We start from the raw sequence: 16,951 nt of genomic DNA, 5'->3' as shown, positions 1-16,951 counted from the left end.
TGTTTGATCAACACTGCTGCCCCTCATGTGCATCACACTGGCCAATCCTTGATCCATATTATCTTCCAGGGACCATGTGAAGACATAAGACTTCCACAGTTAACCGACTCATGAGTGTTAATGAAGCTTTGCAGGGACAAAGAAAGCCCATCAGGTCCCAAATACAAGGAAGATATCTAATGGTTCTTGAGAGAAATACATTCAAGGTGAAAATAACATCAACACTGTTAATAACCCTTCTTGTCTTCATCGACTGAAAATCATGAAATGAAATAATTCCAGCAATCCCAGTCCACAAAGCTTTTGTAATGTTCTTGAGACAGGCTAACAAACTGTTCACAAAAATGCCAAAAAATCTAAATGTTAATTCGATATGTCTGAAATCACCAATATAAAGGCACATCTGCACAACTGGAAATACTGAATATCATATTAAGTACCTGATGCCAGGTTTCCATTGTTACACATCAATGACAGTTTGAACAGTGAATGGCATTATCCAGTTACATCGAGAACAGTATTGATAGAGCAGTAACACTGCATTAACTGACCAATCAACTCGTCTGAATCAGAAACAACCAGACATCCCAAGTTATTTCAATAAATAGCTGCCATTAATATGTACAACAATTACAGAAGATCAAGGCCAGGTGTGAAGGGTAAACTGTAATTGGTAAGACCAGTTCCACGTCTTCCCAGACTTAGCCACGCCAGCAAACAGGAATCTGATTTCCCCAGGGTGTAGATCCACCTGTGGAGACTTGCTTGTCAACGCTTCCATATCAACCGTGTCCATGGTAACAGAGACGTGTATTCTGGTGTTAGTGCACACGTTCATCACAGACACCGTCAGCCCATCTTCATTTTCTTGGTTTATCTTACACAAGCAGTCCTGAGAATCCTTCACCTTCCCGATGCTGGCATGCATCAGTAGGTCGTGCCTCTGTAGCAAGCCAGCATTGGACAGCGGCATGAGGCTGTCCACTTCCACCTTGCGGCCTATGTCGCAGATACACAGCTGCAGCTGTACCCCCTTGTCAACACAGACGGAGTATTTACTGTACGGAGATAAGCGGTCAAACTTGTTCAGGACAAACTGGCCATTGTTTGAGTGGACAGAGACCATGAAGACTTCATGATGAGGGTAGGACGGATCCCCTGTCTCGAACAACAAGTCCATCGTCAGGGACACTGTCTTGTCCTGTAAACAGATAACTGAACTATTATCTCAAACAGACTTTGTTTCTGTTCATGCTAAACGTCAAAGGTCAACAACAAGTAAATAATCAACCAAATTGTTGACTGATATTCTGAGCAATCTTGTTCATGTTACATTGATACAAAATCAACAAAATTATTGAGTCTGACCACCCATTTCGTCGCCATCTAAGACAAACACAGGTTGCCAGGGCCCTATTCCAGCCCTGGATCCCCAAAAGCTTTTTGAACAGGAGCCTGGCTACTGAATCATGAACAACATAATTTTACACATCTCCAACTTCTCAAATTCTCTAATGCTACTTGTTGGTCTCCTGGTATATTGTTTCAATATGTTCAACCAAAATAATAATTACATCACGAAGCTTGTGTGTTCTGGCTTGGAAATATTTATACCAAAGCTAACTGACAGAAGACAACAAGTCCATGATGTCATAATGTTAATTTGAAGGAGACAAAAACAATTTGAACAATACCACAACCATTTAATCAAAACTGATTCCAACATTTCAGTGTTAAGTGACAATAAACTCTAGGTTGCATTTGTTCCATTTTAAGAATCGATCTCTTAAGATTGATATAAACAACAATTTGACAAATAGCATAACCATGTCTTAAACATTTCAGAGTTGAGGCTAGGGCCCTGGGCCTAGATTTTCGAAACTCTCTTAACGCTAAGATAGTCGTAAGTGCCATACCTTAACATTAACTTACGACTATCTTAGCGCTAAGAGAGCTTCGAAATCCTGTTCCACAAAGTTATCTTAGCATTAGGATGATTCTAACTCTCATTCTTAAATACTTATACTCCTGGCACTAAGACTGCTTCGTGAGAAAAGGGCTCTATCAGGATAATCATTCAGTCAAACACATGGCTGCTGGCTTTAAAAAGGGAACTTACTGAATGCACAGCTTTTCTCACATGTTGGAAGGCCGCCAACCTCAGTCTGCGACAGCTGCCAAATCCAGTGACAACCCTTGGATGAGCTTGATGGAACTGTGCCTGTATGGCGTTGTTCATGGTGCCGACAGCAAAGTGTGCGTACACTACATACAAGGTGTTGTTTTTGACCCGCGACTCCCCTCCTGCACAGATACAAAAGTTGGGGGGAATCTGTGGAACGTTCAGACACTGACGTGATTCCGACACGTTGTGGAACAGCCCAGTGGGGGTGACGAGGTACTGTCTGTTGACTTCAGGAATGTGGGCTGTGCTGCTGATCAGAGATCTAATGGTGTAGTGAAGATCAAGATGGCTGACCAAACGGCCCTGATTCAAGGTCAAGGCTGCCATTTTGTCCCGACCGAGATGTTTTGCAACTGATGTGGGAACAATCATGAAGAGAGCAGGATGGTAGAGTTCTACCCTTCCTTCTGGGGATTCATCCAGAAACTTTCCATAGGCATTACCATGGTCGGAGAAGACTACAGTGAGGGGTATTCTCCTGGTCGGCCATGAATGCCAGGTACTCGCCCAGATGATCATCCAGCTGTTGTATTCTCCTACCAGTGTCCTCATGGCCGACGTTTGTTTCTAGGAATGTAACAAAGGGTTTACTTGAGGCAGCCATCATGTCCTGGTAAAGTTTTAAGTACTCTAGAAGATACTCGTGTTGATGTCGGCCATTGAAGCAGACAGTATCTGGCCCATGGAAGTGGTCATTGACTCCATTCTGGTACAGAATCTCACAGCTTGCTGTCGACACACCAAATGATTCAATCCCAGCCTTATTGAAAGCTTTCTTCAAACTCTTCCATGTCTCTACTGTTGTTAGTGATTTGTTATGCACAAGTAGATCTTTAGAGATGCCCCACTCCCATTCAAAACAAAGATCTTCCAACCATAATGTACTATAGCCTGCATCCCTGAACAAGCCAAACAAACCCTCAATTTTGAGGGCTCTTGGTGGCATGTCCAATACACCAAATGTCTGATCTCCCTGCGGGACATAGCCTTGAAACAAACTACTTAATGTCTCAAATGTTCTTGACCGCACCGCCTGTACAAGCTCAAAGTCTAACACCACTGCATCCTTTCCAATGTTAAGTCTGTCAAACAGTTTTATAGTCTTTGGTAGAGATCGAAAAAAATGGTGTCTTGAAACAGAATCAATAAACATGAAGTTAACATTTATAGAAGGTGATGCCATTTTGTGTTTGTTGCTGCCTTGGACTACAGGGGGCAGAATAAGTAGCTGCACGTTCTGCATGTCACTGGACTGTTGCACGAAGTCGGGATACTCCACGTTCAGCTCCTTGTCCGCCGTTCACAGCGAATGTAGCAGTAGCCGCTGTGGGACGTCTGAAGTAGGTCAACAATTTCACTTTGTAACATTTCGGCTGACGCAACTTCCCTCCATTTCAACACGCCGGTATCAAGACTTCTTGTTCCCAGGTGAAACTTATCACAGTTTGTCATCTTACAGAGCAGTTTCCTCGGGCTGCCCTGTCAACATGTGAACATTCACTATTAACAACAGAAGAGTAGTGGCACTGAATCTACTCAGACTGAAATTGTTTTTAATTTCTCATGGTCCATCATGGCCAAGTGCCAAAAGTTTCATTGGTTCATCAATCAAACACTAAGAAGCCCTTAAAACCTGAATAACACTGTATGAAGAGTCGACATACACTACTGATAGCTGTTCAAGTGAGTGAGGGGTGGTGGGGTAGCCTAGTAGTTAAGGTGTTTGCTCGCCACACCGAAGACCCTGGTTTGATTCCCAACATGGGCACAATGTGTGAAGCCCATTTCTGGTGTCTTCTGCCATGATATTGCTGGAATATTTCTAAACGCAGCGTAAAACTAAACTCACTCATTCACTCACTCAAAAGAAGTTTATTATTAACAATTTTAAACATGTTAAAGAAAAATGAGTCAGGGCAAACCTGGATTCAAACCCACAATCCATGGCTTCTGTCATGCTGATGGGCCTACAGGGCCTCCCATTTAATAACAAGGTTATGACCACAGGCGCCCGACTCTGATATATTTATAAAACATGACCTATATATATAACATATAAGTCATGTTTTATAAATATATCAGAGTCGGGCGCCTGTGGTTATGACATATCATGGAATAATAACATAATCTATTGTTTTTGTGCGTGTGTTTACAAAATATATTTGTCTTGTTATATTCACCTGGAAATCACATATTTGTACTTGGTCCTGGTGTGAACAGGTGCCCTTGGGTCGATCCTTGAACAGTGAGTCAGCTATGTCACATGACCCTTTAACGGGTGGCACTCGCCTGCAGTGGGCAGACGGTGTAAAGTTACCAGAACGTGGACTACCATGACGATTGGTCAGTCTAGGAACTGGACAGTCCTTCAAAGGTATCTGTGGATCAGACTCTCTAAAATGTCTTAGTGCATTTTCGATTCCATGATCATGAATATTGATGTCTTCCGCTGGAAAGTGTGACAGTGTGTTCCTGATATTGAGTAGGTGGAGAACGTAGTAGATTATAAAAGTAATTCCTCCAAGTTTGAGAACAAACCATAGTTGGGTTTTGGTTTTTCTTCTGAAAAACATATTACAAGCTTCATTTTCAGTCATCAAGGTCCCCTTATCAGCTAACAGTTGGATGCTTGTAGTTTCTACAAATGTCTGCATGCCGCATTTTGGCTAAACTAGCGACATCACACATGAGAGAGAAAATCGACAACGGTCATGTACAACTCAGCAACTCATCTCCAAGTCGATTGTTTACACCGGAAGTGGTTATACACGTGTCGTGACAGGTCAAAAAGTGCTCTCGGGTTTCAGCTGGAAAATGAATCAAAATCTGACGGTCAAGAGTTGATACAACGTCAAAACTAGTTTACTGGTAAGATTCAGATGACGTCTGGAATGGCTTAAAATCAATAAAGACAAGATTACTTTACTCTGTTATGACGCAACCTTTCGGTAAAGAGTCTAGATCCTTATACTGTTGTCAGGCAACAGTGAATTACTACAGCACAGACTTACATACATCTAATGATAAACGAAAACTGTACTATACTACCGTGCTGATAAGATTAACTAGAGATGATAGGTGGAGTGCACCGTTGTTTTATCAACTGTAGACAGATGATGGAATGAGATGTCCTTGATCTCTGTGTCTTGTGGGCTCGCGTGGGAGTATTTGAACTGTTTCTGTCAGTTTACGTGACCAGATCAACACTGCCGCATTATCATGGAGTAAATAATACGCTATCCATTAAAGTATCTTGCCTTTACTCAAGAACTTGCCAATCAAATGGACAAGATGGACAAAAACAAATAGTCCTTTATGCTCGCACTTAATTTCAGTTCGTTAACAGGTAGATGCAATATTTGTTGGATAGCTACGTGCTCTCAGGTGCGCACGGTCCCACCGATGTTGGCTGTTCAGGCTTTATCAAACAAAAACAAACACTGTATGTATATTTCAGCTTCATTCCACCTTTGATTTCAGTTACTGTTCATATAGTTCAGCTGTATCCCGACTGCCTGCGAAATAATCGACAGCTCTAAGCGGACTAGAAAACTAAAGCAGATTATGTGTTGTCGAGTCATATTGCTTGTCATCTCTGCCCACTACTTCACATATTTTTATACACATGTGTTATTTCCCGGGAGGCTGCAGTTAATGAGTTCATTATTTGCTAACATTCGCCTTGTCAGTTGTTTGTTTCTTATGAAAAACAGTGGGTTGACTAGATTTTCACAACTCTCGAAGATGCACAAGTATCTCCCTTACGTGTACACACGCCCCACATCCGTGTTCAGCATATGACAACAACAACAATGACCAGAAACTACTTAGTTTTTGCCTTTAAAGAACACGACTTACCGCACGCGCTATATGTGATGAAAGGTTATACAAACGCGAGTGTATCAATCGACACTAAGATACCAAGACACGACCAGCGAAATATTTAATGAAGCGTTAGTAAAATAACTTTGCATGACTTGCAGACTAAGCGAACGCAATGCAATAATACTACGCCAAGTCTAACAGTAAATGGATTTTATTTATTGCATGGTAATCACTCCATTATGAATGAAACATTGTACAGGGGTATTCATGTGTGGAATAATCCTATACGAACTTGCCTATCGAATCATCTAGACTAGTGGTTATTAATTACATTTTAGGTATTCCACATCCTGAATCAAAGTAACCCACTTAATTCATAGTATATATGTCACCTAACTGACGTGCCCACAGCGCTCATAGCGTCTATAGTAGGGTAAGTGTTGGACTATATCGACATTTGCCTAGATACATGTAAAACATAAGAGTGGCAAGTACCCTGATATATAGACGTGCTTCTATAGCAGCGCTTCACGATGGGCAAGTGCCATGGTTAGCGAGCTCTCTGCCCAACATAGCTTGTGCCTGTTCCAACAATATGAATTCCCTCCAGGAATTTAATTTATCATTACGACACTCCCCAGACATTTGTATATTTTGACATTCCCTTCCCTAGGACAAAACTACTTTGTAAGGTATTCTTGGCAGCTAGTTAGGACCAGGATGAGGACATTTTATAACGGCCCCATCAAGCATCCTTTAATTGCAGACGTAGACGTTGATCGCTCCTCCCAGTGATCGATGTGTATGGTATGGAATAACTGAAGAATGCTAACGGATCATATGAAGAGAGGTGACAAAAAATGTAAATGGGAAACATGTTTATAGACTGGTATCTTGATAGAATTTGATAATAAAATGAACAAGAAAACAAAGTCATCAATATCTCCCGCAACCTCGCAACTTGGCTGTTGCGGTGGATAACAATGGAACAAAGTAAGTGAAAAATGAAACACACGAAGAAATAGGAGAAGCAGCAAAATGACAGACAGACAAATGGTGCCAAAATATGTTATAGTACTATATACTATACACGAATAAGAAATAACGAATTATTACCGGAATCGAAGAGTTGTATTAGAAAAAGATTGCAATGCCAGAGATCAAGATTGGTAACAAAAGAGAGGTACCAGAATAAATAAATATGTTAAAACAAACTAAGAAAGGTAAAACGAGATTCGAACTTGTAACATATGTGTATAATAGTAACATAATAAATGCGCAGAATACACGAAGAATGGTGCCAAGATAACAGAAGCTGTAACAAACATATACATAAAAGTAAATACTTGAAAATAGAGAGACGGTAAATAAATCATTATTGTTTCCAATACGAGTGAAATTTGTTTTACACATTGTAATTTGTACCCATGTGAGGAATTGAACCCGGGCCTTCGGTGTGACGAGCGAACGCTTTAACCACTAGGCTACCCACCGCCCCTTATATATACGAAGAGTAGCGTCAGAATGAATAAACAATGGTAGAACTAAAATATATAAATGAAAACTAATAACAAAATGTGTGAAAACTGCTAACAAGACAAGTAAATAAACAATAAACAGAATACATAAAGACATAACAAAACGAACAAATGTATTAAATGAATACTGTATTATGTTACTGTTCTATTTACTAAACAATACCATAAAAGGTAACAAGTTTAATAATTGTAACAGATGATAGAATGGTAGAAAAATATTTCACTGAAACAGTACATTAGTAGGAACACACTGAATACAGAATCAAAACAATTGCAAAAAATATATGAAGGACAATGTCAAAATTCTTAAAGAATGATATCAAAATGAATTCAGAATGGCATCACAGTTGAATCAAAATGAGTAGAGAATGTTTGAAGGGTGGATTGAAAAAACATAACCGGGTGCTCAGTACAATGAATGGTTAGAGGATAGATAAAGAATTGTAAAACAAAACATGAATGATGGATTATTTAAACAAATATTTGTATTTGATGTAATATGTATGCAAATACTTTTTTATATAATAGTCAATATCGATGACGTCACATCCTTCATTTCATTTTGTATTATAATTTGTATGGGAGCGGTGCTAACATAAGCAGTAATGCTTGTTCACCAATCCCAATTTATTTTCAAGAATAGACATATGTTTAAGCCAAATAAATATATCATTAAATAAATACAGTAGTAGTAGAATGAAAATGAAAGGTAAAATAACTATTAAAACATGATGAGGGGTTTGAGGATGCCTGGAGAATTGAAGCAACATAACTAGCGAATCATAACAAATTGCCAGGAAACAAAATACACTGAAATATGAAGAAAGGAAACAAAATAAATGAGAAAAAGAAACTGGTAACAGAATGCATTCAAAATTTACAAGAACATATGAAGAATTGTTTCAGGAAAACACACAGAAACAGTTCAATCATTTCAAGAGAACTGCGCTTCTTGCCCATCGACGGACGCTGTTAACCCACAATTGTAATTGATCACCATTTTGTTTTTCAATGAAGACCATTAACGTATGATTAAAACTATTTGGACAATCTGCCTGGAAGGTAATATCATAATCTGCCTGGAAGGGTGATATCATAATCTGTCTGGAAGGTGATATCATAATGAAGGGGCTCATTAAACAGATGTTACTGACGACAGATTGTCCCAACACTGGGTTATATTCCAAAAGATTTTCTTTTTCTCATCCTCAGGATCTATAATTCCGGTTCATCGAACATAGAACTTAACGACATCATTCTTATTTGTATAGAATTACTTGAGGACTAGTTGCCGGATGTTGACGGTGTCCCCGCTGAAGACGGGGGTGGGTACCGGAAACACATGTAACATATTGTTAAGTCATACATTGAAAAATGTTTCCAAAGCCTTCGACAATTATAAGGATATACAAGTCTAAACATGAAATCTTGATATGGAGATGACCCTCGCCTTCTTTCCACCCACTCACTACGTCTAAAAATGAAATAACATGCCAAACAAAATATACCAAACAAACAAAACATTTAATTTAAAGTAAAGGATGACCTATGAATTACATACACTTGAAAACGCATCCGCTTTCTTTCAAAATCAAATTAGTTCCCTGTGAAGGCTTACACTTAATGCGTACACTGTCATCATTAGGTGTATTAATGGGAATGTGTAACTCCACCATGTAACCTGTACATCAACCAGTAGCTCCACTCTCACTGGGGAGTGCGCTGTTCCGCCAGATCAAAGGTCAAGTGATGGGGGCAGGTTATGTCAAGGACATAATTATGTCTAATGAAGCACACAACGACATATCAATGAAATCGTTAGCAAGCGATCATGCTTATCGCCCAATCCTTATCAACCCTTATCTCTAAACCAATTCCTCTTTCAGGTTCAGTCAGCATGAGTCCCCAGGGGAGTGTTGACCAACCGACCCCCAAAACAGCCCCGGTACCTTACTCAGTGAATTCCCAACCCATGGGCCGTCTCATCCCCGGGGAGGGGCAGCTTCTTCTGTTATTGTTTCGGATGTAATAATCACAATCTTGATAAAGATGCATGTCTTTGTACTCCCGCTACTGAAACCATAGGGTGACGACAAGGAGCCATGTTGCTTCCGTCATTGTTGTGTACGGGTGTAATGAACGGAGCCTTGGCTTTGTTTTATCCGGCGGAACCTTTTGATGAAAACGATATTACACCTTGCGTCTGTGTGTCGGTGTCTGTTGTTCGATAAGGCGTCAGATTGAAGAGATTGCCCGTACACAGTCAGCCGGAGATATACACCACGCTAAGGATTCCAGCAGTTCGCTGTCTGTTCTATAAACTGGCAGAACATTTAATAAAAGCCTCATATGGTTAAAATACTTTTGTCTCTTTTTCTTTCCCTTCTCTATTTTATATTATATGAAATTATATTCTTTTTAACCACGTCTTTACTATCTGTACTTATAAAATATCAATACAGAAGGATGTCCAGCCGTGACTATCCTAAAATACAGATTCCAGTTGGTGCAAAATAGCTGAAAATATATGACTGGACAACTGGAAATCAGAAATCAGTGATGACCCAAGGTGTTAGCGAAAAGAGTAAGCATGTCCTGCAAGGCCCAAGATAGGGCAACTGGTAGGCCTGAAACTTGGGGTATGTATAATGTGCAATAGGTTACAGCATTCCTCGCCATGATCTAACTATACTCATAATGACTTTTTATTCAGTATGCACTAAAATTTGTTTTATTTTTCATTTAGTTATGAAAGTAGCTTTGTTTCATGTTGACTTTAAAAATTTAGATGATCGCGCTGTTTTACTTTCGCTTGTTTTTTTCAACGTGGAAATATTTTCCGAAAATAGTCAGAAAAATTTACTCTTGTTCGGATATATTTTAAAAACACACCATACATTCTTCGAAAGATAAGCCTGGATGTCGCATGGCTACCTCACACGTTAGCAACAACATGGCGACGCGATGGTGCACATTTTCCTAGCAACGCTTAAGCAATAAATCACGACAACATTAGTACATAGAGGCATAGATTATCCCGCATGTGTAGACTTGACTTTGAAATATTGGTTTACGGCAGTTGGGAGACGACAAATCGATAAAATCATTTCATATAAATTATTACGATTTAGATATTTCATAGATAACAAAATGTGTAATTTGAATGACACGAGAAGTGTGTATGGTCACGTGTCACGTGCAATTTAGAAACGGCGATAACTGTTGCGTGTTTTAAATTGGATAGTTCTACATCCACTGCCTTGACTCCGTCTCGGCACGTATGACAGAAATCGCCTGAATTTCCGCGAACAGAAAAAATGCATTTTCTTATAATTTCACCAAGAAAAACAGTTATTTCTTCAGTCAACTTTATTCACGGATTTTTCAGAAATACCAGGTGACGAACAGTGACGAGACCCAGTGTGTGGGCAGAATACAGAGAAAAATAAGTTGATGGCCATATACATCCATTGATATATATACTGTATAATTTAACTTATGACAGGCTATAGGTCACTATGTCTTAGAAAGAAGGCAGTTTACTGAAATTACAATAAAATATGGTAATGTTAGATCGAAATTAGATGTTGGCCAAGCAGGTGCCTGGAGGACATATTTCATATTCCTTTCTGCTTCTGTTCTTTTAAGCATTTCATTTTCTTAAAGCGTTCTGTTTGTCATTGTCCCAGAGTTCGGCAAACAATAGGAATGTCACTTCAAATCGGTCAGTCCTTTATATTCCAGATATAAGATATGCTGTATAAGACAGAAGTAGTCATGGATGCCGCTGACCATTAAACCGCACATAGTTATTCTAAATCAAGGCTACTGCAAAACTGGTCTTTATAAATAATTATATACCGTATAAACTAATTTGAATATGATTTTCATGCTTTACTTTTCCTCCTTTTCGATATTTCTCCAAACATTTCTCACTTTAATCCTAATGTTACACTACAGCACGTGAGTAGCACGCGCGAGGCTGTCGTACACAACGGGACATTACAACGTCCTCAACACAACATCCAGCCACGAGAAGGTATATAATAATGCTTCTCCAAAGTGAGGAGGGGGTTCTTTTGAATTTTCATATTTTCTTAAACTATTTCTAATGAATATCAAACACTTTGTTTTCTCAATGAACCTCAGCTGATAGTTTATAATAGTGTCACGTCAATACATGTCAACACACACACAGTACCGTTGATAAGTAATTAAGACTGACTGACTGAGTTTGGTTTTACGCCGCTTTTAGCAATATTCCCGCAACATCACGGCGGGGGACACCAGAAATGGGCTTCACACATTGTGCCCATGTGGGGATTCGAACCCGGGTCTTCGGCGTGAAAGTAATTAAGAAAACTAGCAAGGCAACCATTACGCGACTAGGTATATTTGAAAACACAACATAACTTATTTACCTTTGTGTATGTAAAATTTCTTAAGAAGTAGGGTATAGAGATATATACGATATATCCGAGTAATTGTTTAGTGTTTAATATACTGTCTGTATCCGAAAGGCGACTGAGGGGGAAGGGGTGGGGGTATAGTCACCCAGGGAAACGAAAAAGCATACATATTTAGAACTGTCATAGGATATATATTAAATGCATTCTGACAAATATAGAAACGCTTTGTTGCATTAGCTACCAATGTCGTCTTTTGTCTGAGAGTTTTGTCATTAGCAACACATTTTCTCTTCTCCCTTTGGGGAGAAACCCTTAAAACCAGGCCCGGTAACAATTTAACAATTTCGTACATTGTCTGCAACACCCACCATAACACCATCAAACATCACAGTCGCTGTTAAAGCTGTTTGGACAAGGGTGCAGGTTGGATCACTCCTTCACATACACAAACAAGTTTAGGGAGTTTGTTAATTGTTGATATTAACTGTAGATATTATGACAGAATGTAATACATCTACACAGAGGCATCAAAACACTTAACATTTCCAAAGTATAAATGTTTGATATGAATCATAACACAGTGAGAGAGTGCACACCTTGCCACCCGACTGGTTCCGAGTGTGCAGTCAGTATGTTGCCGTTAGAGTCTATTACTCTCTGTCCAGTCGTGTGCCATAACACTCATATTGCCCGACCTGAGATCACCACCCCCGTACCCGTGGATCTCGAATTACATTGTGCTGGCTCCTGCTCTGTTGAGATGCTCTACATGTGATATATATATAACACGGATGTTCTGCTGCTCCGCACCTGCACATTTATTTATTCATGCTGTGTTAGAGTGGACTGAACAAATATCGGTATTAGTATGTAAGCATATTTGTAAATATTTTAAAATATATTTAAACTTCCCCATATTCGTACTGTTCGTATTTTCATTGTTCCTGCTTATATAAAATATACACCGATCTGTAATTTGCAATTTCCAATGTGGCTGTGAATGTTTCTGAAGAATTATATTTTATTGTATCAAACCTTGATTTTCTCAAGAAAATATTTAAGGTTAGTTCTTAGTGTAAAAGAATTTCAAATACAAATATAGTAAATGCACGTGTCCTGCTATAGTTGATTTAAATGTGTTCTCAAAGTGTTTCATCTTTAATCAGTGTTAATACGATTTTAATGTTCCGTGTCTCAATTTAATTCTGCATTGCTATTTCCGATGCGTAAACAATGTCCGCCTCCACGTGCCCTAAACAACGCGGACTGTCAAAATTAAAGTAAACAAATGACGTAATTCTGCCGTCAGTTTAGAATATTAAGTGGCTGTGGAAGGAATAGCGCCAGGTAATTACTACCGTTTAGACATACGTCACAGAAGTGATGTAAATCTCCCCAGCTCTAAACTGATCGTGCAGTATGCCCTCGTCTCATTCATATAAATATTCCCATCGAATAAACACCCCCTGGCCTTGTCTTGGGACAATCATTATTCACGCTATGCTGACGGACGGAAAATAAACAAGCGCCGTGAGAAGTCGCCATTGTTGAATAATACAATCGTCAGTATAGGCCTCGCCTACAGCATTTGGCAATGTGAGGTTCTCAACATCACTAATTTTATTTTAATTGATAAATATAAACTCGTTTTATTTAAATAATAATAAAGGAATAAAGTTTCATTTATTTTGGTCTCACAAACAGGGATGCACAAAATGTTAATGAAACCTATAGTCTGTTTGCAGTGAAAACGTACCGATGAATTTCACTTTCAACAAAAATGTAAATCAAAAGAAGTGAAATTAAGATTGCGAATCCTCATAATTTCACCTTGCCATTTGAACATTTAAAATTCAGAAATTTTTCAACTTAAGATAGACGTTGTTTAACAAACGATCATAGTTTCAAATCGCTATTACTGGTTTGTATTACAAAGGGGTAACCGCAGTAGTTGGAACAGTGAAACAAATGCACGTGCGGTACGTGATGAGCGTTAACTTAGACCAACTCTCTTGTTCTCGGTGTTACATTTAATGTGCATACCCCCGTGTAATACAAACCAATAATAACGATTTGAAACTATGATCGTTTGTTAAACAACTTTTATCCAAAGTTGAATGAAATTCTCAGATGAAAACGTTCAAATGGCAAGGTAAAATTATGAGGATTCGCAATCTTAATTTCACTTTATTTGATTTACATTTTTGTTTGAATTGAAATTCATCGGTACGTTTTCACTGCAAACAGACTATAGTCACGCATCACGTAAACAACGTTTAGCCAGGCAACACTAGTACTCTCTTTTGTGACAGAACAACATTTTTCAACATTTTAAATTTAAAAAGTTGACAATCAAACGTAAGAATTATTAAAGACTGTATATCCCTGTGACAGTAACGTTACTGGGAAATAGGGATTGTAACCATATACGATATTTTGAGAATAAAGAGAATTAACACGGATTTCTGCAACAATGTTTTCAGGTTTTTAATTGGTCATACATGTATATTAAAACAATTGATCCAGGTTTGATGGACACACACAGGTCTCATTAACGTGAGCAACAAATCACGACAAAGGCCATCTCAGGAGCGGTCATAATCCGTGTATGATTGTTTTCAGTTGCCTGATTACCAGACAGACCCTTTTATCTTTACTCAGATCCAGTTTGCACAACAAACGAAAACGAAAACCCCAGTACGTTCGAAAATATATCTAAACATTAGATACATGTATAACATGCATGTATGTTATATTTCGCATTGCACTTTCTCAGTATTGTACAGATTCTTCTACTTTTGTTGGGTACATGTATTTGTGTTAGTTTACCTGTATGTGGTCATCTTCCACTGAGATGGCATCTAATCTTTAGGAGCATCGTATCTCCCCCACGTGTGCTGGAGGGCGTGGCAACCGAGGACAGCTGATTGGTATCTGAATAACATTAGTTTTAAATGATAGGTATCATCATCCTTTTTCTATTCTTTGCATCAAAACAAAAGGCAGAACATAGTTTTCATGTTTACTTTTGAAATAGAACCAAGATGATGAAATGAGACAGACTATGTACACAGCTATGTAAACCGTGTCATTTCTCAGTAGATACCCGCTGGAGGCGGCCGGAATCGCCAACATGGCGGGTGAGATGTGATTGATTGATACAGGGGTTTGAAATGAACCTAAGTCACACACCGCCCCATGCCAGAATCTTGGTATCTTGTCTAATTGTCTAATTACATTGTCTATTGTCAAGTGGGTATCTTGTCTACTTGTCAAGTTGGTGTCTTGTCTTACTGTTAAGTGTGAGTTATAAAATATTTACTATTCTGCCTTTCCATGAATCCGTACATTTCTAAAGTAGTTTACATATAAATAAAACGAATAAAACCTAAACAAATACGGAATCATAATCATTGTACTAGATACTATTCCTGAAAGGTACGATAAGATAATGGGTAAGGTTACGAATATATATTTTCAAGTCGGTATATTTCATTCTTTTACTCACACAATTCTTTCAGTTCATTGAAATCCTCGACATTGTTGTGCCAGGGAATGCCCCCTGCTGGTCTGAGTCACGTGTGTTCACAGTGCCTACAATACAACACCAATCTTCTCTTTCAACCGGGCTAAAAGCAAATGAGAAATGAACATGGTGCTTTGTGTTGCCAATAAACCCTCATCTCAATGCGCTTCTTCCAACCTGACGAAACGTACTTACAGCAATACGACACAATAATGCAATTACTATTTACTACAAACTAAATCTCGCCATTCATCGTAACATCAGCCTGTTTTATCGTGCCTGGCAGGGAACGAAATAGGTCGTTAATTGCCATATCAGCCCATGAGTGACGTCATTCATCTGCTACATACAATTACGTCTTTGACAAACCTCAGAGCACCTGCCCCCGTTTGATCTCACCGCAACGTTGTTAGATGTAACGAAAGGAATGGTGGTTTTATTTAAAGATTTAACACCATCAAAATTAAATTTTAGTCTTGGAAATCGAATTGTATTGAAACGCCAAGTTGTACTCTGTGATCTATCAGAGTAAGTTACTACCGATACGGAGACTCACTACGGCTGCCATTTAGGGACATTATCCGCTACTTAGCGTGTGTTAGTTTTGACATAAACCAGACCCTCCATTGGCCACCTCTACAAAGGTCAGAGCGAGCGTGATGAATATACAGATATTCCTGTACGACAAGTCTGGACCATTAACGTAGACAATACTAAAGAGCACTACGCTCATTGTATATTGCATTAAATCTGCTTAATTCTCCCGTTCTCTGATCCATCCCCCTGATGTCTCTATAAAATATGATAAAGAGATACACTGTTTATTATACAACATTGAGTATCTGCCTTTCATCTTTCGCCTGCCAAAATACCCGGTTATTCGCCTGCCAACATACCCGGTTATTCGCCTGCCAACATACCCGGTTATTCGCCTGCCAACATACCCGGTTAAATACACTGCAAAATTATTTGACTGACAAAAATTCAAATTATGCCTGTAATGTGTAAGGTAAAGTCAGTAATTGATGGTATTAAAAAAAATAAATTCATTTAAAAACGAAATTGGAATTTAGGTGTTGAAATTATAGATTAACTATTCGGTCCACTACACACATGATTTAAGGGACGGGTATCCCACGAGAACCAGGTTTAAATCAAGATAATTATTATATACAGAGTTGGGGAATGTTTAGTCTTTGTAACCACACCTTGTCAGTATTCTTAAATCGTGAACTTGGTGTTGTAACCTATGGGGTGGCATCAAAGTACCCACGTCTGCATTGATGCAAACAAGATTGAGAGTCGACACAAAAACTAGGGAAAAACCTCTAAATTTTCAAGTTTTAATTTCGAGACGTAAATTATTTCAAAGGGAAGGAACATTTGGAAGTAAATTAAGTGTCGTGAGTGAGTTTGCGTCACTGACCGCCCGTGTGATGAGTGGGGAGGTTTACGTTGGGGGAATCCT

General features: G+C 38.8%; 1 protein-coding gene across 1 annotated transcript; it reads right to left on the bottom strand.

Moving 5' to 3' along the window:
• Nucleotides 1-127: 127 nt before the first annotated feature.
• LOC124272732 lies at nt 128-4,928 on the bottom strand. The gene is given in 4 exon segments (XM_046707937.1): nt 128-1,201; nt 2,120-2,653; nt 2,655-3,664; nt 4,366-4,928. Coding segments are annotated over 3 exon segments (1,869 nt in total). The 5' UTR covers nt 3,429-3,664; nt 4,366-4,928; the 3' UTR covers nt 128-640.
• Nucleotides 4,929-16,951: the final 12,023 nt, after the last annotated feature.

This window comes from Haliotis rubra, unplaced genomic scaffold, assembly GCF_003918875.1.
Source record: "Haliotis rubra isolate DU_JTF1 unplaced genomic scaffold, ASM391887v1 Scf172, whole genome shotgun sequence".
NCBI lineage: Eukaryota > Metazoa > Mollusca > Gastropoda > Lepetellida > Haliotidae > Haliotis > Haliotis rubra.
Note: the sequence above shows the minus strand (reverse complement) of the source record. Positions and strands in the feature narration are given on the sequence as shown.